The sequence below is a fragment of the Grampus griseus genome, assembly GCF_964374135.1.
Source record: "Grampus griseus genome assembly, chromosome: 3".
Classification (NCBI taxonomy): Eukaryota; Metazoa; Chordata; class Mammalia; order Artiodactyla; family Delphinidae; genus Grampus; species Grampus griseus.
Window position 1 is genome coordinate 65916598 of NC_139019.1, and position 26854 is coordinate 65943451.

A 26854-nucleotide genomic window follows, 5' to 3' on the forward strand; every position below is an offset into this window, starting at 1 on the left:
CTATATTTCATGATTACAATGTGTGTATGTGATTCCTTGTTCCATTTTAAGGACGTTGCTGTGTTAAACATGTTGAAGAGTTTTCATAACCCGTTGCTACAATCTTAAATTAGATTTATTTTTCCCATTGCTAATATCAAACAGCAAATTCGAAGACTGAGAACCATGTATAGAAGGGTGATTGCTCTTAATGTGAAAAGATTTGAATCCTTCTTTTTGTGTGAGACTGTGATCAGCCAGCCTAGCTATCGATTTCTTCTGTCGTACACTGCCAAATCTTCTATTTAAGTATTGTGAAAACTCTTTGTTTTTTTCAGGTCGAATGAGTGATTTGAGGGTATTTGGTCATCCAATAGATTCAGAATCTAAAGAAGATGAGCCTTGTAGTGAAGAAACAGATCCAGAGCATGATCTAATTGCTGAAATTTTACCTGAGCTAATTGAAATTGATCTATACCACAGTGAAGAGGATGAAGGGGAAGACGAGGAGTGTGCCAATGCTACTGACGTCACGACCACCCCATCTGTGCAGTACATAAATGGAAAGCATCTAGTTACCACTGTGCCCAAGGACCCAGAAGCGGCAGAAGCTAGGCGTGGCCAGTTCGAAAGTGTTGCACCTTCTCAAAATTTTTCAGACAGCAGTGAAAGTGATAGTCATCAGTTTGTAATCACGAAAACTGGAATGCCTACTGCCATGCAACCTAATGAGTCTAAAGAAACAACTGAATCCCTTGAAATTACATGGAGACCTGAGATTTACCCTGAAACACCAGAGCATTTTTCAAGTGGTGAGCTTGATATTTTCCCCACAGCCCCAGGCCGTGAGGGAGAAGCCACAGAGGGGCCAGAATCAATCACAGAGAAAAGTCCCGACCTTGATAATCTGGTACATGAACGTACTGAATCGGTACCTCTGTTTCCTGAAGAGTCTTCAGGAGATGCTGCCATTGACCAAGAATCTCAAAAAATGGTCTTTTCAAGGGCTACAGAAGGAACAATTGGTGAAGAGGCCGAAAAAAGTACTTCTACCACATATACTCCAAGTATAGTTGCAAGTTCTGTATCAGCGCATGTTTCAGAGGATGTATCATTTACCTTAACAGGGACTCCACGGCCTGATGAGCCGCTGTCCACAGTAGAAAGCTGGGTGGAAATAACCCCTAGACAAATTGTAGAGTTCTCAGGAAGTCCTTCAATTCCGATTCCAGAAGGCTCTGGGGAAGCAGAAGAAGATAAAATGTTTGCCATGGTAACCGATTTATCACAGAACAATACTACAGATTCTCTCGTTACTTTAGACACTAGCAAGATAATGATCACAGAGAGCCTTTTGGATGTTCCTGCAACCACCGTATATTCGGTTTCTGAACAATCTTCTGCAGTAGTGCCTACCAAATCTGCAAGGGAAACAGACACTTCTGAGTGGGCTTTCAGTACATCTCTTGAGGGAAAGACAAGGAAAGATGAGGAGAAGGGAACTACAGGTACGGCTTCTACAGCTGAGGTACATGAGCCCACGCAGAGATCGGATCAATTAACTTTACCCTCTGAATTAGAAAACTCAAATGAAACTACATCTAGTGATTCAGTATCTGGTACCAGGAAGAGTTTTATGTCCTGGATGACACCCACACAGTCTGAAACGGAAACAGCAAATTCTACTCTTGTCTTTACAGAAACAAACATTTTAGACCATCTGGGGGTACAGACTGCTGAGCCCAGCCTTAGCAGTCAACCTGGGGTTCGGGAAGTGCCGCCCACCGTCCCAGGTAGCCCCGTCTCTGTCTTTGTGGAGCAGGGCTCTGGAGAAGCTGCTGCTGACCCAGAAACCACCACCGTTTCTTCATTAAATTTAGAGCCTGAAATTCAAGCCAGAAAGGAAGCAGCTGGCACTTTGTCTCCACATGTGGAAATTGTATTCCCTTTTGAGCCAACTGGACTAGTTTTGAGTACTGTAATGGACAGAGAGGTTGCTGAAATTAAAAGCCAAACATCCAAGGGAAACATGATTTCAGAGATCTCAGGAGAGCCAACTCATGGGGCAGAAATAAAAGGCTTTTCTACAGATTTTCCTTTGGAGGAAGATTTCAGTGGTGACTTCAAAGAATACTCGACAGTATCTCATCCCATAACAAAAGAAGAAACGCTAATGACGGAAGGCTCTGGGGATGCAGCATTTAAGGATACCCAGATGTCACCATCTGTAATACCTACCTCAGACCACAGTAATCACACAGCTGACTCAGAAGAGCCTAGTAGCACCTTGGTCAGCACTTCAGCCTTCCCTTGGGAAGAGTTCACAGCCTCAGCTGAGGGCTCAGGTGAGCAATTGGTCTCAGTAAGCAGCTCTGTTGACCAAGTGTTTCCCAGGGTTGTGGGAAAAGTCTCTGGGACTGATTCCCCATTTATTGACCAAAGATTGGGTGAAGAAGGTGATATCAGTGAAACTGATAAAAGATCTACCATCCTGCCAACAGAAGAAGCTGAAAGTACTAAAGCTTCAAAGGAAGAGGAGGAAGTGAAGGTCAATGGGACAGTTTCAATGGACTTTCCTCCAACTATGGAGCCAGACAAATTATGGCCCAGGAAAGAAGTCAACCCTGTAAGGCAAGGAATTGAAAGTGAAATAGTGTCAGAGGAAAAGATTCAAGAACAAAAGTCTTCTGAACCCCCTCAAAGTTCTGTTGCACCAGAACAAACAACTTTCAATTCACAAACATTTCCTGAAACTGGACTCCGAACCACAGATTATTCTACACTAACAACAAAGAAAACTTACAGTAACAATAAGAAAATGGAGGGGGAAGGCGTTTCCTCAGTTGACGTGTCTACTCCAAACCTGGATTCAGAGGGCTTAGAGTTGTATACTACTCTCCCTGAAGTTACTGAAAAATCCCATATTTTCTTAGCTACTGCCTCAGTGACTGAATCAATACCAGCTGAAAGTGTAATTACAGGTTCAACAATCAAAGAGAAAGAAAGTATAAAACCCTTTCCCAAAGTTATGAGACCAATAATTGAAGAGTCAGATACGGATCTTTTATTCTCTGGACTGGGATCAGGAGAAGAAGTTCTGCCTACTACAGTATCAGTGAATTTTACTGAAATAGAACAGGTCATTAGCACATTACATCCCCAGACTTCTCAAGTGCAAAGTTTAGAAACCAGCATCTTAAATGACACAACTGGAGACTATGAGGGAATGGGAAATGTGGCAAATGAAATCAGACCACTCATTTCCAAAATAGACAGCACGTTCGAAGCCAATGAGACAGCATCCAGCACAACCTTTCTAGAAATTTTAAGTGACACCACAACAGAAGGACCCTTCACAGCAACTCTCACTTTCTCTGCAGACATGGAACATCCTCAAAATCAGACACATAGTCGGGCAGAAGAAATCCAGACTAGGAGACCACAGCCTACGACTGATCAAGTCTCTAACGAGAATACTTCAACAGCAGAAACTAAAGAAACAGCAACCTCTTCCACTGATTTTCTGGCTAGAACTTATGGTCCTGAAATGGCAAAAGGATTTGTTACATCAACACCAAAACCATCTGACTGGTTTGATGAACATTCTGGAGAAGGATCTGGGGAATTGGATGTGGTTGATTTAGTCCACACTTCTGGAACTACTCAGGCAACTAGGCAAGGCAGCACCACATTTGTTTCTGATAGATCCCTGGAAAAACATTCTGAGGTTCCAAGTGCTGAAGCTGTTACTGTTGATGGATTCCCAACAGCTTCAATGGTGCTGCCTCTTCATTCAGAGCAGAATGAAAGCTCCCCTGGTCCAACTAGCACACTGTCAAGTACAATGTCCTATGAAATGTCCACAGAAGGTGCTGCAGACAGTTTCCAAGACCATTTTGGGGGATTTGAGGATTCCACATTAAAACCTGACAGAAGAAAAGGCACTGAAAATATTATTATAGATCTGGACAAAGAGGACAAGGATTTAATATTGACAATTACAGAGAGTACCATCCTTGAAATTCTACCTGAGCTGACATCAGATAAAAATACTATCATAGATATTGATCACACTAAACCTATATATGAAGACATCCTTGGAATGCAAACGGACTTAGATGCAGAGGTACCCTCAGGGCCACCTGGCAGTAATGAAGACAGCACTCAAGTTCTAGAGAAGTCTGAGGCAGCTGTTAACCTCTCTTCAACTGAGGAAAACTTTGAGGCCTCTGGTGATACTCTTCTGGCTAATTACACTCAGGCAACACATAACGAATCGATGCCTCCCGAAAACAGAAGTCAGTTAGATCACATGGGCTTTATCTTCACACCTGGGATACCCATCCCTAGCCCAGAAACAGAATTAGATGTTTTGCTTCCCACAGCAACATCCCTGCCCATTCCTAGTAAGTCTGCCACAGTTAATCCAGAGATTGAAGAACCAAACATTGAAGCAACAACCCTGGATGACATCTTTGAATCAAGCACTTTGTCTGACGGTCAAGCAATTGCGGACCAAAGTGAAATAATATCAACATTGAGCCATTTGGAAAGGACACAGAATGAGGATGAAGAAAAGAAACATGTGGGTCCCTCTCTTCAACCAGAATTCTCTTCCGGGGCTGAGGAGGCACTGATAGATCCTACCCGCTACGTAAGTATTGGTACTGCCTACCTTACGGCTCAGAGTTTAACAGAGGCACCTGATGTGATGGAAGGATCCAATCCCCCAGCATCCACGGATACAACAACAGTTTTAGCTGTTGCAAAGCTGTTCTCTCGGACACCATCATCTCCTCCACTCAGTGTCCACTTAGGCAGAGGAGCCTCTGAGCACACAGAAGACCCCCAGCCAAGAGCTCTGCCAAGTACAGACGCCAGCACATCCCCAGTACCCCCAGGAAAACTTGCAGATATTGAAGTGACTTTCAAACCCTCAAGTGAAGAGGACTTTCACATAACTGAGCCTCCATCCATATCTCCTGACACAGAGCCTTCAGAAGATGAAAGTAAACCTAAATTATTAGAACAAATGGAGGCTTCTGCCACAGAATTCATTGCTCAAGAAGAAACTGAGATTTCCCAAGACTCTCAAAACAAAACCAGTGTTCAACTTTCTGGAGACACAGTCAAGGTATTTCCCAGTATTGAAACACCTGAGGCTGGGACTGTTGTCACAGCTGCAAGTGAAATGGTGTTAGAAGGTGCTACACTGTGGCCACATTCTACTTCTGCTTCTGTGATTTATGGGGTCGAGGCAGGTGTGGTGCCTCAGGCCAGCCCCCAGACTTCTGAGAGGCCCACCGTCCCTTCTCTGGAAATAAACCCTGAAACACAAGCAGCTTTGATCAGAGGGGAGGATTCCACAGTAGCAGCACCAGAACAGCAAGTATCGGCGAGGATTCTTGATTCTAATAATCAGGCGACACTAAGCACCGCAGAGTTAAATACTGAGCTTGCAACACCATCATTTTCCCTTCTGGAAACTTCTAATGAAACCAGTTTCCTGATTGGCATTAATGAAGAGTCAGTGGAAGGCACAGCAATCTATTTACCAGGTAAGGGCACAACACTGATAAATCTGTTTCCCAGCTTGGAAACAGTCCCTTGGTCCTAACAGAGATGTGTATATAATTTTTGTTGTGATGTTAAAATCAGTGAAGGTTTTTGTATTGTTCATGTAACAGCAGGACAGGCCATAGTATTGATTCCATAATGAGATGCAAAGAAAGTAAGTATAGACTATTTGGGGGCTTTAAAGATATGCTTTGCATTTTTCTGGGTGTAAGAAACAACATACAATTGCAACATGGAAAAATTGAAATTGTTAATGGTATAAAAATTCAATTTGGTTTTACCCACAACTAAAGTATTGCTTTGTCTTATATCCCGTAGTTATATATCTTAGTTTTAAAAACAGGAAAAGCATCTTATTTTTTAAAAATCTCTCATGAATGGGTGCAATTATGGCAATATCAAAATCTGTCAGGTCTTTAAAAATGAGACTAGTAAATAACTTTAATAAACACTTCACATAGTTCATTCAATATTGGTTATCAGTTCATACTTTTGTGTAGTTCCCGTGCTCCAGATTGTCTAGATAACGCTTCTAACACAGTGCCTAGCCATAGGGAGTATTCATCCAGCATATATTCAAGCTCTGCCTGTTGAGAGAAATTTCTGTTTTTTTTACTGAATGGACAGGAAGCATGAATTTGATGCTGGTTCATATAGACTATATCATTTAAGCTTCACAAAAAGGCTACAATGTACACATTATTATCCCCATTTAAAAGGGTAGGACGTGGAGGTTCAGAGAAGTTCTGTAATTTGCCCGGGGTTGTAGCCACACACGTCATGGCAAAAGTGGGATTTGAACCCAAATCAGCCCCACTCCAAAGCAGGTGGTTTTTTCTACTGGTCTTTGGTGGTATAAAAATGAGTAATTGATATTTAATGATATGTAAGTCAGAAATCTTGGAATGTTTACTGTGTAGAATTTATTTTCCTTTTAATCTAGCTTGATAATGTTGAAAAGTTCACTTTAATGGTGTTTTCCAAGAACAATGGAAATAACAATGTCAGTGGAATCCACAAGTAGCTATCACCACCTAGTTGCTACCTAGAAAAAAAAACAAATCAGTACTTCTAGGACTGTGTTGGTTGAAAATATGATTTTTTTTTTTTTTTTTTTTTGCGGTACGTGGGCCTCTCACTATTGTGGCGTCTCCCGTTGCGGAGCACAGGCTCCGGACGCACAGGCTCAGCGGCCATGGCTCATGGGCCTAGCTGCTCCGTGGCATGTGGGATCCTCCCAGACCGGGGCACGAACCCGCGTCCCCTGCATCGGCAGGCAGACTCTCAACCACTGCGCCACCAGGGAAGCCCAAAAAATATGATATTTTGATATCATATTTATATATCAAATATATGAAAATATTTTAATGAATATGTTTTACAGCATGGCTGTACTTAGAATTATTCTTCTGATCGTTTCAAACTTATCTTTTGTGCTACTAATGCTTCAGTTTGTTGTGCTTCAGTTAGAGTGAAATAGTCATAAAGTGTAACTTTCATAAATGACTTGAAGTATTTCGTGAATAAAATTGATCAAAGGTGGCTGATGGATTTTTTTGTTGTCACTCTTTATTTAATCTGTAAATGATAACCTAGTAATCTGGCCAATATTTATTCTTTTGTAATTTAGTTGAAATATACTTCAGGTTAGATAAAATATGATATAGAAATCACTGGTAATAACTATATATATAGAGAGAGTTAGATTTGACAAATGAATGAGAAATGTATACCAGTTATCCAGTCCACAATGTTTACCTAGAATCAGAGCTTGCGTCTTCATTGCAAAACACATTGTCACTTTAGGCTAGTTCAGTAAACAGTAGCTCCTGTTGGATTGCCTGGTCTATCTGTTGCAGTTTCAGCTTTCAGAGATGACTACAGAGAGTTTAGGGGAAAATAAAATGCACAAAAACAAAACTATTCTAATCTAAACTACTTTAACTTCACAGCCCCCTTCCTTGTCAAGCCCTTGTCCCATACTTTCGCATGGTGTCTCGTGTCTGTGGTGGGAATAATGCTGTACCTCACATTTGTGTGGCACATAGCACTTTACCAAGCCCTTTCACTTAAATGTCATTTGGATTTTGCACTAAGAGCAGCATGTAGATATGCTGTTGACCATAGCCTTGTCATCTAGGCAGTGTGCTTTCAAAAGCAGAAGGCTAAAATGGCTAGGGCGATTTTAAATATCTTTAGAACTATAGGAGAGTCTTAGCAAAATTGGGGTCGCTTTTGAAGAAATAGTTGCAACCATCTGAATTAACCTAATTATCATGTTGAACCCACACATGCGAATGTGTATCTATCAAGTCTTTCTAGTAGTCCAGAATTTTCTTAACACTCAGAAAGTGTGAGTTTGACTTTCCTGGGTGGGAAAGGTTCAGTTATCTTCTATAGCAGTACCTATTTATCCAAATATTCATGTTTCATAAGTAGACATCTTTTCTTCGTGTACATTATTTCAGACTTTCAGGACTTCAGTTTTTGACAATATGGTTTTTATTCCATATATGACCTATTTATTTCAATTCTTTTGTAAAACATTTAACTCTCATTTGGATTCTTAAACATCTGAAACAAGCAATTATGGAAAAGTATTCAAATAATATATATAAGCTATTAATGTAAATAAAGTTATCCATGCAATATTGCAGAATAATATATATATTACACAATAACATATGTAATAATATATATATTACAGAATAATAATAATATATTACAGAATAATATATAGTGTAAAAGTACTTGCATTTAGAAAATACGTATTAAACCGTTTTCACCTCATAAATTTGTATCTCTGGCCTTTATATTGATCTGCTAGGAGTGTCAATTTTGTGTTTTAATAAGAAAATTGTAATAAAAATTTGGGGTTTCATTTAAGGTGAGGTTTTTGTATTTGGGTTTGTTTTTATACAGTAGAGTTTAATCCATGTGTTGCTTTTCTTCAAGTATAGTTTAAAGGAGTACATTTGGAACGTGTTTTTGGAAAAAGCATATTAATGTAGCAGAAGAGACTTCAGTGCACACTTTCGAAGAAAAAGTTTCTGAGCATTAAGTGGTAAAAGGCAATAATAATTCAAATGATGGTAACAAGCCAATGCTAAAAAGAATGCATGTTCTGTGTATCCAGCCATTTCACATGAACTAACCTCGTTTAAAAGAATACATTTTCCATTCACTGTGCACATACGTGTAATCATTTTGACTAAAATCAATTGCCATTATCATGCCAACTAAATCTGCAGTAGAATGTATTAGTTGCCAGATACCATACAAAATATTGTTTAAAATAATGATGGTTGAATCCCGGAAATGAATAGATGCAATTTGTAATAATTAGTTATAATGCCAAGAAACACTCCAGAGAGAAAAGTTAATGTTAATTTTGAATGTGTAGTGTCTCTAAATTGCTATGGTAAAGCTTATGTTATGGTAGCGAGAAGTGGCATTTTATGCTAAAATATGTTGAAACTTAGAGATGAGCCTAATTGCTTTTCTTTCTTTCCTGAACATGGTAGGACCTGATCGTTGCAAAACGAACCCGTGCCTTAATGGGGGCACCTGTTATCCTACTGAAACTTCCTATGTGTGCACCTGTGTGCCAGGATACAGTGGAGACCAGTGTGAACTTGGTAAGATGTTCTCGCCTGAAAGACTAGCGCTTTTCCAGAAGATGTACTGGGGGAGAATTTATATTGCTTGAATCAATCAGAGGATTTCGGAGAAACCTATGTGTAAATGAATTACATGTTAAGTGAAATTAAAATCTTAGAGTAAGTTAAGTAGGGTGTGGGAAAGAGGGATAGATATTTACTGAATTTTGTTGATATACCCAAGACTCAGTGAAGCTTACTGGGGTCACCTGTGTCTTTGTGTGTTTTTCACACATAGACTTTACAAATGTAAAGTAGTGTTAAGTATTGACAAATATGTTGATCTGTCCCCACATCTGCATATCAATAAATTATCAATTTAAATACAAATTTTGTAAGAAAGCTCTATTTAAAAAATAGGGAGTTTTTCTGATTTGAGATAACTTGTTGCTCTCATGTGGAAAAGGAAAGCTTCTTCTCTGGCTGTCCCCAGAGACCAGCCTCACCCGCCTCTTCCTCAAGACCTTGTGACATTGTTGTCTTCCTCCTCTCTTTTGGGTTCCAAAGAATATCACTGGCTCTTTACTAAATCAGCTCCTTTTACTCCCATTCTTATTTAGGTTTCCTTTTCCTTCAAAAATTTTTTTAAAAAGGACCCCAGTTTTGATTTGGCTGAATATAGATGTTGACTCTAGAAAAGAAATGATGGGATCTACTGACTAGGTGCTCCTTCCCGCAGCACCATAATGGTTTACTCATAATGATCAAATAAGGAAGGCCCATGGATTACACTTTAGATTACACAGCAGTATTGAGATAAAACCCCCAGCATTCATGTTAAAAGAATACTTATCTTTAAAAAAAAAAAGTCAACAGAGCTAGTAAGCTCAATTTGTGTACTAATCAGTGAGGATATAGAGATCGCAATAGATAACATTTAAGAAGTAATTATATTTTAAATATCAAATTTACATATATATGTATAAAAACATTTCTGTTGCCCCCATTCTTTTTCACACTACAATCAGTTAAAAATAATTTAATGAGTTATTATATGTGAAGCTGTTAGATCAGTGTGGGCACTTAGCGAACACTGTAAAAGTATTTGCCAGCATTATTATATAATATTTTTCCTAAGGCCATTTCTTTAGGAAAGAATACAGTATATACCTCTTAGAAATTTAATTTACTTTGTATATTCATTTTTAATACTTAATATAAAGATTAATTAAATTTTTAGTGGAATTACAAAATGCTATGGAATAAAGGCATTCATTTCATCACAAGAGATCATAGAGGTCTATGTTAGAAAGGTTGCATTTGATACAGATTGAAGTTGGGGAAGATTTTGATAAGTGGGAGAGGGGGACTCAACACAGCAAACAAAAGCACAGAGACCACAAACTGCAGAATGCATCCGAGGGGCTACGAGTATTCAGGATGCCTACTTAGGGGTTTGTGAGAGAGAAGCATTGGGAAAGAGTATTGGAAAGCAGGTTGGATCTAGATAGGTCTAGGAAGGTCCTGGATCCAATGTACTGAAGGGGTTTACTTCATACTCTAGTCAAGTGATTCTGAGACTTTAGCATGCGTGAGAATCCCTTATAGGGCTTGGTAAACTACAGTGTGTTGTTCCCATCCTCCACAGTATCAGATTCAGGAGGTCTGGGGTGGGCCTGGGAACATGCATTTCTAATCTAGGTGATGCTGATACTGCTGGTCCAGGGGCCATACTTTGAGGACCACTGCCCTGGATAATTGGGGCCCTTGGAATGTTTAGAAGCCAATGAGTAAAATTATCTTGATTGTGTCTAAAGAAGATGACAAGCAGCAGAGTGAAGGATCTATTGGAGAGGGAAGAGCCCAGAGGCTATGCTCAGTTAAGCATTTTCAGTGTTCCACATGTGAGGTTATCAGAGTGTGAGCTGGGATAGGGAGTGGGAAGGCTAGGGGGATTCTTTATTGGTTTTAGGACTCATGTGACTCATCTAAAAGCAATGGAGATAATGACCCTACTCTGAATATATTTGAAATTTTCTTCGGGTTGCCAGATTTAGCAAATAAAAATATTAGAAGATCAGTTAAATTTGAATTTTGGATAAAAAAAGATATTTTTTTTAGTATAAGTATGCCCTAAATAAAGCATGTGACATACTAAAGTTTCTCCTTTTTTTAATCAGAAATTAAAATTTAACTGGCTATCCTGTATTTCACCTGGCAATCTTATACTAAATAAGATCCTTTGACCTGTTTTGAAAGTACTTTTGTGGCCTTTTACGATTTTGTTTCAGATTTTGATGAATGTCACTCTAATCCTTGTCGCAATGGAGCCACGTGTGTCGATGGGTTTAATACCTTCAGGTGTCTCTGCCTTCCAAGCTACGTTGGGGCACTTTGCGAGCAAGGTAAGAGCTCTTGCAACATTTGTATGATGAACAGGTTGATACTTCAACTGTTAATTCTAGACAGCTCTTTTTTTTTTTTTTGAGCAATTTTGGCCATGTTGCAAATTCTTTTTTGCAGAGGAAATTCATAGGTTGCCTAAATACATTAGGTTTCCTGATGTGTTCGTAGCTCACAACATCTGAACAACAGTGTTGATTTGATCATTGTTGCTTTACTGATAGAATGGAATTGCAGACAGGCACACTGAGCTGAATTTAAGGACATCTGTCCACCTAAAGGAATGTTGTTGTATGTATTCCTCCTGGGGACAAATTAGGCATTGATTTTAATCCATGTATGTGGCTTGTACCAAGGAGTATTGAATTCAGTGTTAGTTGCCTTTATTTTCTCCCCCTAAGCATGTGAGACTCAATGGGCTTATTGTTCATAGTCAATCATCTCTGGAGAATGAGTTAATACAGTTGTGTGAATACGTTCGTCTTGGCTTGGCAAATAATACAGAAAAGATATTGTGAACCAGGTTTCTTTCCTACTGAAGAAACATCTACTTTTTCTGAACGAAAGAAAGGCTTAAATTCATGATGGCTTGAATCGTGTGATCCCTGTAATTTGCATTTTATGGCCAACATGAGATGTATTTTGGGTGTTTTTTTTTTTTTTTTTTGCGGTACGCGGGCCTCTCACTGTTGCGGTCTCTCCCGTTGCGGAGCACAGGCTCCGGACACGCAGGCGCAGCGGCCATGCCTCACGGGCCCAGCCGCTCCGCGGCATGTGGGGTCTTCCCGGACTCGGGCACGAACCTGTGTCCCCTGCATCGGCAGGCGGACTCTCAACCACTGCGCCACCAGGGAAGCCCTTGGGTGGTTAATGGTAACATATCTGAGCTCATCAATCAGAAACAGATTGCATACTCAGCACACTCAGTTTTGGACCATCGATTTCCTCTACTTAAAGTCATACGGTGGTTTGGCTTTGACAAAAGTGCTTAATGCCAAACTTCCATTCCACCAGACAAAACGAAAATGAGTGTCTAATAACTCAGGCACATTGGGTCTGGCCTCACATTCAGCTTTGCAGCATTAATCTGGATGGCATCACAATTAAAGCAAAAGTAAAAGGAGCATGCATTGAATTGCCAGTGGAAGGGGATGGGCGATGCTTGGGTTTTTTAGGGTTGTTTTTTTTTCTTTTTCTTTATTGCATAGGATGGGTCTGTTTCAGAATTTTAAAAGGTAAATATGATAATTGAGCAGACAAGATCCTCTTCTTTAAGAAAAACAGTGAGAAAGATGCTATTTGTTGAAGAAAACAAAAGGGTGAGATACTTGAGACATTCATATATCTTATTGATAAAAACGATTCTGGCTTCGCTTAGTCCCAAGTATAAGGAGTGATTCAAAAAATCATTTGTTCAACAAGTGTTTATTGAGAACCTACTGTCTGCCAGGCACTGTTCTGGGCACTGGCGATAGAGCTCTGAATAAAACAATGTCTCTGATCTTCCTAACCCAGCATAATTCTTGGCAGGGAATAAAAAGAGATAGTATTTGTTGGATACTTTATAATTTACCATATGCCTCCAGGGTACACCATTTCCTTTGGTTAACAGCAGTATTTCCGTGGGTTAAGTGGGCCAGAAATTGAGGCTTAGGAAGGAAAAGTGATGTGTTCAAAGTCACACAGCTAGTAAATTAGACAGTGGGCAAAATGAACCTAAGTAGCCTTGGAAAGCCTAGTTTTTTCTCAGTATCTTCACTCTTCTAAAGTAACTTTTAAATATAAGCATTTTATTTAGATGTGAATCTGATAGATTCAGCAGCAACATCCTTGGAAGGGAGTTTGGGACCAATTACCTTTTTCTTCTCTTTAAAAGAATATTAAAGAGGAAATTTTTAATTTTTTTTTCCATTTCTGGTACCACCTAACTGTCAGGTATATTCTATTTTATCTTAAAGCAAGTTTAACTTTCATCCACATTATTTGCTGAGAAACAGCCATCCCAGTCTGTTTACCAGATGCAGCTGTGCTCTTGTGATTTATTGCCAGGACACTGATTTTTTTTTCCTCTTTCCAGGTTGCCTAAGAACAAATGTTTTCTTCATTAACAGCAGTATTGTTGTCTAAACAGTTTTCTATCCAAATTTCGGTGATGACTGTGTTGTTTCTTCAGCTGACCTATTCTGTTCTTTGCTTTAGAAACTTCACAACTCCCAATAACTCTGAAATAGGGGACACATTTGGTGGAATGATAACAGATCTTAAAATCTAGAAGAAGGTCTTAGAACATTGGAGAGACAGTTCTGTACAGTTTGCCCCCAAAGTCAAGATACAGCTTGCCAGCCAGAAGTGCTGAAGTGTTGACAGTTTCTTAAGGCTTGAGGGCTACATGTCAGAAGTGTTGAAAACATTACCTATATAGCATAAAGAGAATAGATTTTTAGTGAGATTGTTTAAGAGTGACAGTTTCAGCTTCTGTGGTCACGAACAAGTGTTGTCGTACCCTTCACCTCCCCCGAAACACACAGGCAAAACTAAATCTGGGACTTTGTAATGTAACCTATGCGCTATGTGAGTTTTAAAGTATAAGAAATATTTCCCAATGTAGGGTAACACTTAAGAAAACATCAATCCAAAAGAGTTGCCTTTTAATAGATGATATGTATGTCACATTATTTTTAGGTAAGTTGGAAAAAACAGACTGCTTCTGAAATTCTCCTTTCAGAATAGCCTCCTAGAAGATGCTGCTTGATACATAGTCCTTAATTACATATGTGATGAATTCATGAATGGTAAAAATTAGGTGAATCAGTGTGGATATTTGGCTTTTTTAAAAAATAAAAACTCGTCCGTTGTGTGATTTGCACATTATTTACAATCATTGGGAAGTTATGAGAGTACAGATAAATAATCTGTCCCTATTTGGTTTTAGCAGAACCACTGCCTCTATGTTTTGGACCCATGTCCTGATAGGAATATACACACCTGCTAATTGAGGAAGGCATTATAACAATGTCTTTGTCATGCATCTAAATTTTAGGATCCTTTGGTGTTTTGTGTGTAAGAGGAAAAATACTTAATCTATCTCAGTGATAAAAGACAAAGAAAGAAAACCAGACTAAAACCATTTGGGTTAATAGAGGATAAGAGTGTATAGAATAATTTTTTTCTGATATATTTTTCTGTAAGTTACGGCTCCTCTAGAATCTTAAACTGCGTGTCTTCAAACAAATGATCATTTCCAAGGTTAAGGGAAGCTATGCTATTACAATATCGTATCATTGACTTTGTCAGTAAGGGTAGTCTAAAAAATTTTCCAACTCTCCTCCCCTATAGACTAACCCCTTCATATGTGAAGATCTGTTTCCTCCCCACTCTTCCCACCTCACTTCTGAAATCTTCCATGGGAACTCCCCCCCCCAAAAAAAAATCACTACATCCAAGTAGCCAAAATAGGCTTCACTCTTGGGTGCCAAGTGCTACTGTGATACCACCTAACTGTGTCTTGAGTCCTTTCCTGTGAAATTTGGTGGTGTCCAAACAACTCCGTAATATAACTCAAAACTTCCGGTGCACATTGTTTAAATCAATTAGTCAGCTGGCTCTAACTAAGCAACAGGCCTGATAGACTAAACTGAAATAAAGACTGCTCTCAGAGATAAGCTGCATCTGTTGTATGATTATGGTCTAAATCAGTGAAGCCAGGAAAAAATTAACTCTCTCACCATGCAAGCTTTCCCAGAATTACAGGACGAGGAGGAAATGCAGTGAGAATCAGGAGACAATCTGACTTTCAACATGACCACCAAGTCAGACATATAAAACGAGCATTCATTTCATCTAGTAGAGTTTTATCTTCATCAATCAGTAAAATTAGGGGAGGGGAGGATGATCATGAGATAACCTGGAGTTTTCACAGCGTCTCCAATTTCATAAACTTCGCAGTTTTGTTAGTTTTTACACGTAACTAGTTCAGTATCTTTGTGAGATGTTTCGTGAAAGTTAAAATTATTTCTATTGATTACTAACATACAGTTTAATCTCACCTGTGAGTGGGCATGTCCAAGGGAAGATTGCCAATGAGAATGCAGTTCTAGGGACTTCCCTGGCGGTCCAGTGGTTAAGACTCCGCGCTTCCACTGCCAGGGGCACGGGTTTGATCCCTGGTCAGAGAACTAAGATCATGCATGCCGTGTGGCACGGCAAAAAAAAAAAAAAAAAGAGAAAGAGAATGCAGTTTTATGAGCAAGACAGCTTTCCTATGAAATACTTAAAAACTGGCAATCTAGAAATTATAGCTGAAGCTTACTGCCAGTGCAAAATTTAGACATATTTGAAAAGTGTTTTCATCTCACCAGGATACTGGTTACAGTGTGCTTGTTGCAAAAGAGAAAAATATATATTTATACACACATATGCATATGTGTATATGGTGTGATGGAATGAGGGGTACTAAATTAAAGTCATTCTTGATAAACTTCAAATCCCGATACTTTTGCACTGGGAGTTACCTATATTCCCTCTCATTTTGGGAAAAAGGCTCACAGTCCTTAGCTATATCCCAGAAGCTGCCGACTGATGAAGAATTTTTTTCTTCTCTTAGTAAATCTTACAAGAGGCTGTGGCCATCCAGCTCTCTCTTCGGGAAGTGGGAAAGGACTATTTCCAGAGCCTTTGAAGTCCTTAAGCAAATAGAGCATTCATAATCCTTTTAACCAGAATTCTTATCTTATCACTTGAATGATGCTCTTTAGAAAAGTTGTGTTGGCAAGGAATTAGCCCCAATTGCTTCACAAGTGAGTCAGTAGACACTGCAGTCTAAGGAGGTTTTGAATGGCCCCTTTTCCAGTTTTTCTCCTGCTGAAACTGGCTTTCATCAGGGAAAGAGCAGTTCGATAGTGCCTTTCCAGTCCTAAGATGTATTGCCACCCACTTGGCAGGAATAATTTGGGCTCCCTTTATCATAATTTCTTTGTCATCATGACCAAAATTTGTGAATCCCTTGCTTCGAGGACATTGCATTGATATTGGCTTGGGTCTTCTATGAACTTTTGGATGGGTGAATCAAGTCTGAATGACATAGATGAGTTTAATAAGCCCCTGCCTTGTTTCTTCCCAGACACGGAGACATGTGACTATGGCTGGCACAAATTTCAAGGGCAGTGCTACAAGTACTTTGCCCATCGACGTACGTGGGATGCAGCTGAACGGGAATGCCGTCTGCAGGGCGCCCATCTCACAAGCATTCTGTCTCATGAAGAACAAATGTTTGTGAATCGTATGTACCAAATATACATGGGTTTTCTGAAGCTTCATCCATTCTTACCACCTTCTTCCTTTTTCCTGTATCTAACTGAAAACAAATAGCTTTCTCAGTTGTGACTCAACTTATTAAATCCTTCATCTGTGAACTAAAATCATCTCTACTACATGAGCCCCCTACTTTGAAAAACATTCAACTGTAACATAGAAAGGCATTTCATGGTTTGCCAGCAGTAATAGTTGAAACAGCATGCTATAGGTCAAATCATATGAAATTACTATTTGATCATATTTTGACTTAAAGAAATGACCACCTCTTATGTTTCCAGTCTAATTCTTCCCAGGCTTTTGGTCTCTGTTTTGAATATGTACATATGCTGTCTAAAGTAAAAGAGAAAATTGTGTTCAGTTATTTTTACCCCAGTAATTAAAATTGAATTATAAATAGCACCCTAATCTTATCCTCTGTGCATAATTGGTTCTCATCCAAGTTTCTAATTATTTTAGACCATAGAAAGTGGGCCTCATATTAAGAACACGAATTGAGGGAGACTGAAAGCTAATGAAACTTATTAACAGAGCTGTTTAATAACTCCTTAGATTATAGCAAAGAGAGGAGGGCAGCTAGCTTTTATGTAGAAAATACGTAGAAATTTTTTGCTCATGAAGCATTGTTTGATGCTCTATTAAATATGTTCTCGTGATGCCTGCTATCTCTTAGAAGTTTGTTAATTTGCAATCTGAGTAGAGGTTCATTTCACTTTTTTTCATGGTGTCTTTGCCTGTGACTCATTTCACGGTGAAAGTAATTATTTTTGAGGAAGTTTTGCAGATCTGTCCAGTCTAGGTGTTCACCATTAAAAATGCTTTGAGAAGAAACATGTGGCTTCCAAAATGAGGCTAGCATGGGTGAGATCTGTCACATTTTATTGGTTCACTGAATTTTTGCCAATTGCACAGTTTAATAAAAAAGTAAGTGGAAAGTTTGTATCATGAGTAAAGACGGAAAAAAATGCTTAATTGTCGTGCACTGCTAGGGAAATACTTGTCCACGTCTGATATTTTAATGTTTCACGATATTTGCAAACTAGCTTTTTGGTTTAAAACACATTGGGCAGAAGAACAAAAGATAGTTAGACCATGAAAGATTTTTATGAGCAACTAAACAGAAATCCAGCCAGAAAAGAGGATGCATGATTCATGCCAAAAATAGTTTGCTTTGATACATTTCGTCCATATGTGGGAAAGATAATAAAATGTCTGTGTTGTTCCCCTTCTCAGGTGTGGGCCATGATTATCAGTGGATAGGCCTCAATGACAAGATGTTTGAACATGACTTCCGTTGGACCGATGGCAGCACACTGGTAAGTTACTGATGAAAATGACACTGATTCTAGAACTTGGTACTGTGTGTTGATTGCAGAGGCACATTAGACTGGAGACCAGTTAAATATCTTGCTCAGGGTCACTCGGTGAACTAGACGGGGGTTAAAAATAGAGGTAGTTCCCTGACAACTGATCCATCTACCAGGGCTCCAATCAAGGTGGCTCTCTTAAAAGAATAGCGAAAACCGCAGGCTCAGCAGAATTGCCTCAGGTCTGTATTTCAGATGGTTATCTTTGTTTTGTATAGCTTCAAAGCAAAAAGGAAAATAATACACATAAGTGAAAAGGTCCTTTAAAAAATACCTTTTCTTCTTACATAATTGCCCTGGAAGTCTGCTATAAGGCGTGGCTCATTTTTATCCAAGCAAACATGCTCATTTTTTACATCTTAAAAAAGATTGTTGAATTATGATCTTGTAAATTTCTTTCCATTCACTCTGCTGACTAATTATGTGGTTTTTTAGCTTTTTCTACTTCTTGAAGAAAGGAGTGATTTGATACCCACATCCTTGAGTAAGCTGCAATAAGGTTCTTAAGTCAGGATGGATGAAGCTGTTTTGAGTCACTACTAGTAAACACACAAGTCTAATTCTTTAGAACTAGTTCAAGTGTGGTTAGCTATAGTGGTGGTTCTGGGCTCGGGCTGTTCATTAGAATCACCAGGGGAGCATAATTAAAAAACTGGTGTCTAGGCCTCAGCTCAAATTCATTAAAGCAAAACCTCTGGCAGCTATATTTTCTAAGTGTTCCCTGTGTGATTCTAAAATGCAGACAGAGTTGGGATCCACTGGGCTAGACAGTTAGGTGTAAATTCAATTCTAACTTAGATAAACAAGAGGAAGACTTGAAAATAAGCACACACAAAAAGAGTTTAAAAATTAAGTTTCATTCATTACTGCCATTCATCTGGATTTAATGAGTTTGACAGAACGTAAAGTTCATTCTAGAACAGAGGCCAAACGAATAATTGTTTTCAGAAGTTCTGCTCTGCCTGTTCAGGAAAGCTTCTCTGTGCTCTCCTGGACATGCCCCTCAGTTTATGTCTGTGTCACTCCTTGTACTCAGTGCTTTGCACTCATTTATTCTCCACAGTAACTTTAAGAGAGGCATTAAGCATTTTATAGGTAAGGCAAGGGATGGTCAGTTAGGCTAAGCTATTTGCCCACAGTCACAACGCTATTAAGTGGTGAAGCCGTAGGCTTTCTCCTAGCTGGTACCTCCTTGACTTTAAAAAGGGTATCCCTTATCACATTTTGCCTTTAGGAACCCTAAAATAAAGCCTGGCTTGCCCTTTCTCTGTCATCACTCCTTATGTTCAATCAGCACTGTTTGCCATTTGTGTGCATAAGTAGATTATTTGGCAAGATGCATAAAAAGTAGGGAAAGTAGATTGTTCATAAAATATATTCCCCGTAAGGTATAGGATTACATCTCCTACATCAATAGTCTCATTTTCTTCTAATTGTCCTGGGTGGATGGTATATCTGCAATTGTTGTATCTGTATGTTTTCATTTTGCTGAAATGAATAATAATTTCAGGGAGATAACTTTGGTCAGATTAGTAGTGGTTGGTATAGCATGACTTCTTATGTATTCATTTTCATTGAAGATAGACAATTTTGTTTTTACTAATTTAATTTATAAGTGAACATAAAAATTAAAAGGGTTTTTTTCCTTTATATTACAGATAGTTAAGACTTTTTATAATTTTATTAATGTATATTATAAAGTATAGGCATTTAGTCAGTTTTCCCTTGTTGAATGGAGGCTTCATTCCTGTGGGAGAAATTAGGTCTAGGATACCCGCTATTAAGTCTGCCTCCCAAAGACTTTCCCTTATAAGTGGTCCAGTAAAAGTACAGGCTCTTGTGAGCTGTAGTGCAGAAGCTAGAATGCCAAGGACTCAGGTGGCCAGTTGCAGTTGCTACTTCCTTGTGCCTTGCAGACCTGGACCACGACTTATCTCAAAGTGTAACTGTTGGCTGGGTGCCTGTATGGTCCTGCCATGAGCCTAAAATAGTTGCATTTGCCACAGTGAAGTGAATGTAAAGTCTGTCATTTGCAACATACTGACCTGATAGGCCAAGTCCCTGACTGTTTCCAGTCTGTCCTTGGTTATATAGAATTGATTTGTATATTTTCATTCTCAGCATTTTTCTGTTTTACTAGATGTCTATTCTGGTCTCTCCAGTAGCAATTCGGCTCTTCAGAGAAGTGGTTCTCTTGCCTGCTTTTTATTTCGGAAGGTGTGTAGGATAAGGCCCTATGCCCCCTGTGAGCTTGGTTAATGGGACTGAATATTGGCTTATAGCTGGCAGATGAGTGAGGTCTGTAAATTATCTTCGGGAATTTATCTTGCCTGTCAGGTGCCATCCAGGTGTGCTTGATTTCATCAGATGTCATTATTCCACTATGCTGAAGCAAGCCAACTCAACTCATTATTTTGTCTGTGTCCATTAATTTTTAATGGACTGTGCTGTGAAATATACTGTGAAAAAAATAACTTAATTACAATTTCCATAGTCTAGACTGGTCCTAAATTTGGTAAATAAGTGGGCATTGCACTTTGTCAAAGGAGAAATATTGATCTTCCTATGAGATTTTCAGAGGAAGATAACGTAACCTAAGATAGATAACTATACAACATAAACAAGAAACTTACCCTTAATTAATTCACATTTTCTAATTGGAACCTAAGGGTTATGGAGAGAGCACCAAGGAAGGGCCTCAATGGGAAGAGGGCAGCAAATGAATTACATACACAAGGCAAAGTTTATCAAAGAAAGGACACAAGTAAATCCAGGAAAAACTCTGACGGACCCTTGGTTTCTTCTTAATTCACTCTTTGTGTAAAATAAAAGTGTGCTAAGGAGTGTCCTTAACTTTGAATATTTTGGAACAGAAGAGACCATCTGCCCAACAGCCTGTCTCCCTCCCATTTGACTGATCTCTGGCCCACTTTCTGCTTTTCTAACCACGCTTGCCTCCATCCCTTGCTTTCAGAGACAGCCTAGGTGTCTCTTAAACTTGTTTGTAGTTCTCTCTGCAGCCACCATCCCCTTAACAGGTTCCATATGTGCTCAGGCCTTTGAATAAAATAGTTCTCCTTTGTTTCGCTGTTTACTCCAAGTGTCTTGCTTTTGAAAATATCCCTAATAGTAAACTCTTCATCGGGAAAAGCAGTATCTGCTTACAATTGGGAATGGTGTTAACTTGACTGCGTGCAATTTCAAGAACTTTGTTTATGTTTTAGAGTGATTTCTCCCCTCTCCCCTCCACCCCCATTTTTTGTTTGAAAGGTTTATTAGAGCTTATCCTTCTTGGGAGGTAGAGCAGTATTAATACAAAAAGAACCTTTGATATTTACTGTATGTTATCTTTTGTTATTCAGTCTTAGAGTAAAAATAAATAAGTTAATATTAGGTCTCAATTTCAATCAGTTCTTTTCTTGAAATAATTAAACTTTGCTTCCAATAAATTTGTAGTGTATCGTATTTAATACGATTATCCTTTATAGCTAGACTAATTCAATTTATATGCTTATACTAAATTAATAATTTTATTTGGCCAAGTTATCTACTTTGCCCTTATTCTTCAGATTCTGATGGATTCATCCCACATTATTGGTTTCTATAATAGGATGTTGATATCACTAATAAAATGCCAAATTCTTGCTTTTATTGGATCTTTAAAATCTTTTTTATTCTTTATTTGGAGTGTTTACCCAGTAAATTTCACAAAAGTATACTCATGAACAAAATTGGTTCTAGCCTTACCCTTGTGATTTCTATTAAGGTTATTTTCTCTTAACACATTTTAGTTTTCACTTTGTCACTTGATTTCCTACTAAGCAGTCACATTTCAGTTTGCCCTTTGGTTTTCTACTCACCGGTCATTCTTTAACTTGACTATAGATTTCTAACAGCAAAATGCCCCAAGTGCTTATTAGAAAGCCTGACAAATAACTTCAATAATGAATTACTTTACTTGTCACCCAAGTAATGTCTTCAAAGACACTAAGTTAAACCATCCAAGTTAAATACACATTAAACCTGGCGAACTTGAACAAACATTTCTTATCTAGCTTCTGTACTATTAGCTGACTTTTAAGTTCTTTCTTTAACCTATTGTTAAATGAATGACTAGTCTGAAGTGTTTTCCCCTAGATCTGTTTTTCAGTGCCTGTGACCTTCCTCTCCCCTTGCTCTGAACTCTTGTTACGCCCTTTTTAATTCGGCAAATGTCTTCCTCTTGCCTTCAGTATAAAATTCTGTAATTATTATCACGGCAAACCAAGCCCACTTACTCCATCTGCTACTTCCTAAGCTGTCTCATCTCAAAATACCCACAGTTCCAGGAATAAGCCATGACATCTCACTTCTGCTGGTCTTTGCATCCGCTTGCCCTCGTGCTTAGAATGTTCTCACCTCTTGTCCTAATTTCATTTGATAAATGTTTGAATACCTTGCTTAGCCAAGAGTCACCTTCTTCCAGGAAGCCTTCCTAGCTGGGTGTGACTAAGAGCTCCTTCTCTGTGTTCTAGAAGCCCTTTGTACCCTCTTCCCATCCTACCACTGGCCTCTATAGTGTTAATTTCCTGACACTGAGCTTTCTGAGGCAGGGATTAACTTTCATCTCTATTTTTTCTGCACCTAGCAGAGTGGTTGACAAAAATAGATATTTGAATGATAATCAATATCCATACATTGCTCAACCGATTCACTTTGTTATCTTTTCAATCTTGAAAGGACCAATTAAGTCTTTTGGCTGAATCTCTATGTGACAATTCTTGTTTATCTAAATTAAATATTTTATTTAAAGTTGTATCAGTATGAAAAACATTAAAATATAATAGGTGGTACTTCAAATATGACGAAAAGAAAACAAATGTTTCTCAGAAACAGAAGTATGTAGCTGAGCATAATGTATCTTACAAAAGTTATTAACCCAAAGGAAAACAGATGTTCCTACTGGAAATGATGACAGTTTTGTCCATGGTTGTCCCAAGAATACATAAGCTTTGGGAAGAGGAGATGGAAAGCAAACTTTTCAAAGGTTTAAGTTATATCAGGGCAGATTTTCCATGAAGTTTTAGGAAACTGACAATTACTCAAAACTTTGACTTTAAAAAACCTTATTATCCAAATCCAAAACGCAGTGAAACAAGCAGAAGGAACTCTCACTCCTAAGTGTTCTCAGCTCATTTCATTTTTTATAGGTTGCTTGACCAAGGATGACTTGGTTGCCTAAGGTTGGACAGGTCTTCCTTTATTTATCCACTATCTGAGTCCATTCTTTCAAGCACAGAGGGAGCCAGACATCAGGGAACACTATGGAATCATTTATGTTTCTCCACCTATATACACCCTGGCAAAATCTTTTTTTTTTGCGGTACCCGGGCCTCTCACTGTTGTGGCCTCTCCCGTTGCGGAGCACAGGCTCCGGACGCGCAAGCTCAGCGGCCATGGCTCACGGGCCTAGCTGCTCTGCGGCCTGTGGGATCTTCCCGGACCGGGGCACGAACCCGCGTCCCCTGCATCGGCAGGCAGACTCTCAACCACTGCGCCACCAGGGAAGCCCTGGCAAGGTCATTTTTACAACTTGCTTTTCAACTACAGACTGTGGTGTGTCCATGGACAGCACAGTTAGGGAGATATTGGAAACCGGTAGGTGCCTTAATCACACTACTTTTTATAACATGACTCCCTAACCAATGGTTTAAAATCAAGCTGTGGACCTCAGGGATTTAAAGCTGTTACCGTCTTGCCCCCTCCTCTCCCTGAGCCCCAGGAATAAGATTCTCGCAGTGGCAATTCTCCCGAGGTCTGTATTGCTCCCTTCTGTGTTCTCTTTAGTGAGCTCCCGCAGCACCTCAAAGCTCAACCCTCACCACTGGGGATCGGACGCTTCAGTGGATCAGATGAAGTTACTTCAAAGGAAAATGTCACCTTAGGTTGCATTGTCCAGAGGTTGAGGATTGAGTAGAACTGACAATCCAGTTCTCTTTTTAAAATGTTGAGGAGCTTTAGGAAAGTTTGATTTGTAAGGAAAAAAACAACCAAAAAAACCTCTGACTTTATCCTTATACATTAAAAAGAACATTTTCTACATCTCTTTTACATTTTCCATCTGTCAACTCTATTTTGTCAGCACTCAGTGTCAACCCATGCAAGGCTGCTGGCTTGTCAGCTTCCTGGGAAGTAGTCACGGCCTTCTCACTCTCCAGTGTCCTGTTTGGAGAAAACAGAGACTTCCTTTCCTCTGCACTTTCTGGATCTAGTCAGAAAGTTCTCAAACAAGTTACTAATTCACAGATCCTTAAATGTCTTATTTTCTAGCTCTAACCAACTTATCTTGCCCCTTGTTAGTTAGGATATAGATTCCAAAAGGCTAACTGATAGCCTTTTGTGCTTAAAAAATGCTACTTGAAAAAAATATTTCTGGAAGATAACTGAATTTGGCTTTTTTTTTTTTTTCACTTTGATAAACATGGTTGAGCATTGGCAAACTGCCACACCTAGAATTTGGGGCACCCACTTGCCCTCCTGGTTATGCTGCAGAGTTAATGAAGGAAAATAGCCAGATTGGATGTGGAATTGACTTTAAATCCAGAGACCCATTTTCTCCTTTCATAAATAAACATGTTAGTCTGTCAAGCAAAGTATGGTGAGAAAAAAACCAGCTTTTAAAAAGGTAGAAACAATAAAGAAATAGCCCTTAACCCAGGAAGAGACACCTAAAAAGGAGTAACTCGCAGGCCATAAACCATTATTCTTTTTTCTGCAGGAATGTATTATTATTACCCTTTTATAGACACAGAGGTTCATATCCTCCTCCCTCTCCCAGATGTCTTGGACATTGAAAAGAGAATCAAGAGTATTAACTAATTCCCTGTGTTTTCTAAGCTGGTTTGTAGGTTTGAAGGATCGTGAATGATTTGGCAGAAAACAATGATGCAAAACAAAACCCCCGGGGCTTCCCTGGTGGCGCAGTGGTTGAGAGTCCGCCTGCCGATGCAGGGGACACAGGTTCGTGCCCCGGTCCAGGAAGATCCCACATGCCGCAGAGCAGCTGGGCCTGTGAGCCATGGCCGCTGAGCCTGTGCGTCCGGAGCCCGTGCTCCGCAACAGGAGAGGCCACAACGGTGAGAGGCCCGCGTACCGCAAAAAAAAAAACAAAAAACAAAACCAAAACCTTAAGTTTTACTTTTCCTACCTGAAAATCTTAGAAGACTTCCTGTAAAGTGTTTGCAGATGGGTGTGTGTTGGCTATGCTGTGGTTTTAGCTCCAAGTCAAATGCCACTTCTCTGTGAGCAAGTCACACTGCATATCAACATTAATTTAATTATGTTAAATCTCACAGGCTTCATTAGATTAATCTAAAAGCCAAGGAAAACATATGCTGTTTCTTCATTCTTTAGCACATTACTCACCAGTAGAAGAATTTTCAGTTTCTTTTCTGAAAGACCGTTGAGCTCTTAGTGAACATTTTTACTTGTGTTGCAGTTCAGTTTGATTTGAAACCAAGAACTGGTTCTTCTGATTGTTCACATAAAATATATCGAGCCACAGTGTAGTTCTAGAACACAAAACCCTCCTCTCCGCCTTTCCCTTCCTTGAGTGCAGATGGCTATTGACGGGCAAACAGCTGGAAGAACAATATTTACCCACCACTGGAAAATCATTTCATATTTGACAAGATTCTCCTTGAAAAAAAGAAGCATTTATCAACGTGGTAGTTCCTTTTCACAGATGCTTTTCCAACAGTGCTCTGTGAAACCTTAAAAAATCACACATGGTTATTTAAATTTAATTGCTAATTAGTTTAAGGCAATGCATAGCCATGGAAAAGGCCAAGAAAATGTTGAATGGGTTTGGCAGTTTCAAGTTGCATTTGGATGGTGAACACTTCCTGACTGAAGACCTGTACAAACAAACTTGGGGCGAAGGAACCCACTGGCACCATTCATGGTGGGGATTAAATGCAAGTGGCTTAGTGGGGCTGTGCCTGGGACCCCGTCTCCAAGTGCTCTCAGAGTGGGAGGAACTCACATCCTTTGGAAACTGCTGTGGATAATTACTACTTTGTAGGGCAGTGAGCTCATGCTATTACACAAGATTAGTGCTGTGCTCCAGAGCTGGCAGATCCTCTCTCCCGCACAGAGATTTGCCAGCTAGGAAAATAGTGGGCATATTGCCACTTTCACAGCTATCAGGAGACCCCAAGTTAGTTTTTTTCCCTTCGACATATTCATGTTTGTAGGATCCCACTCCAGGCTGCCAGCCTTGGGCAGTGACACCAAAACAAACGTCTCTTTCTCCTTTAAAACAAAGCTGCTCTTTTCCTTTTGGTTGTTCAACTAAAAGACAACAGCCAAACCATAACCTCCTTTAAAACATAAATAAACAAGGACCCAGACCAGAGTAACCCGCAGCAAGTACGCAGATCAGAGGAGGGTATATTTCTACCTTGCAGTGAGGTCATTTGCCCCAACAATTTAAAGAAAACAAAATTAAATATAATCCCCCACAGACTGCAAACAAATGCCTCTTGTGACCACAGCCATCGAGGGAAAAAAGGCATTTTAAAGTTAACACATGTTTTGATTTCTCTAATAAGCAGTCCTTCTAAGCTCCCGGCAGATAAC

The 26854-nt window shown here is 39.3% G+C and overlaps 1 protein-coding gene across 4 annotated transcripts in view; it reads left to right on the top strand.

The window, feature by feature from the left end:
* Positions 1-26854, top strand: part of VCAN (versican) — a gene marked incomplete at its 5' end in the record, with an annotated part of 102217 nt that overhangs the window by 58428 nt on the left and 16935 nt on the right. For 2 of the 4 annotated variants that reach the window (XM_082650878.1, XM_082650875.1), the window contains 5 exons: positions 318-5537; positions 9081-9194; positions 11447-11560; positions 16678-16836; positions 18102-18184. In XM_082650878.1, the coding sequence (XP_082507004.1) occupies positions 318-5537; positions 9081-9194; positions 11447-11560; positions 16678-16836; positions 18102-18184 (5690 nt within the window). Of the gene's footprint in view, positions 1-317; positions 5538-9080; positions 9195-11446; positions 11561-16677; positions 16837-18101; positions 18185-25111; positions 25178-26854 lie in introns of those variants that run through there. The other 2 variants (XM_082650876.1, XM_082650877.1) reach the window with 2 other exon arrangements.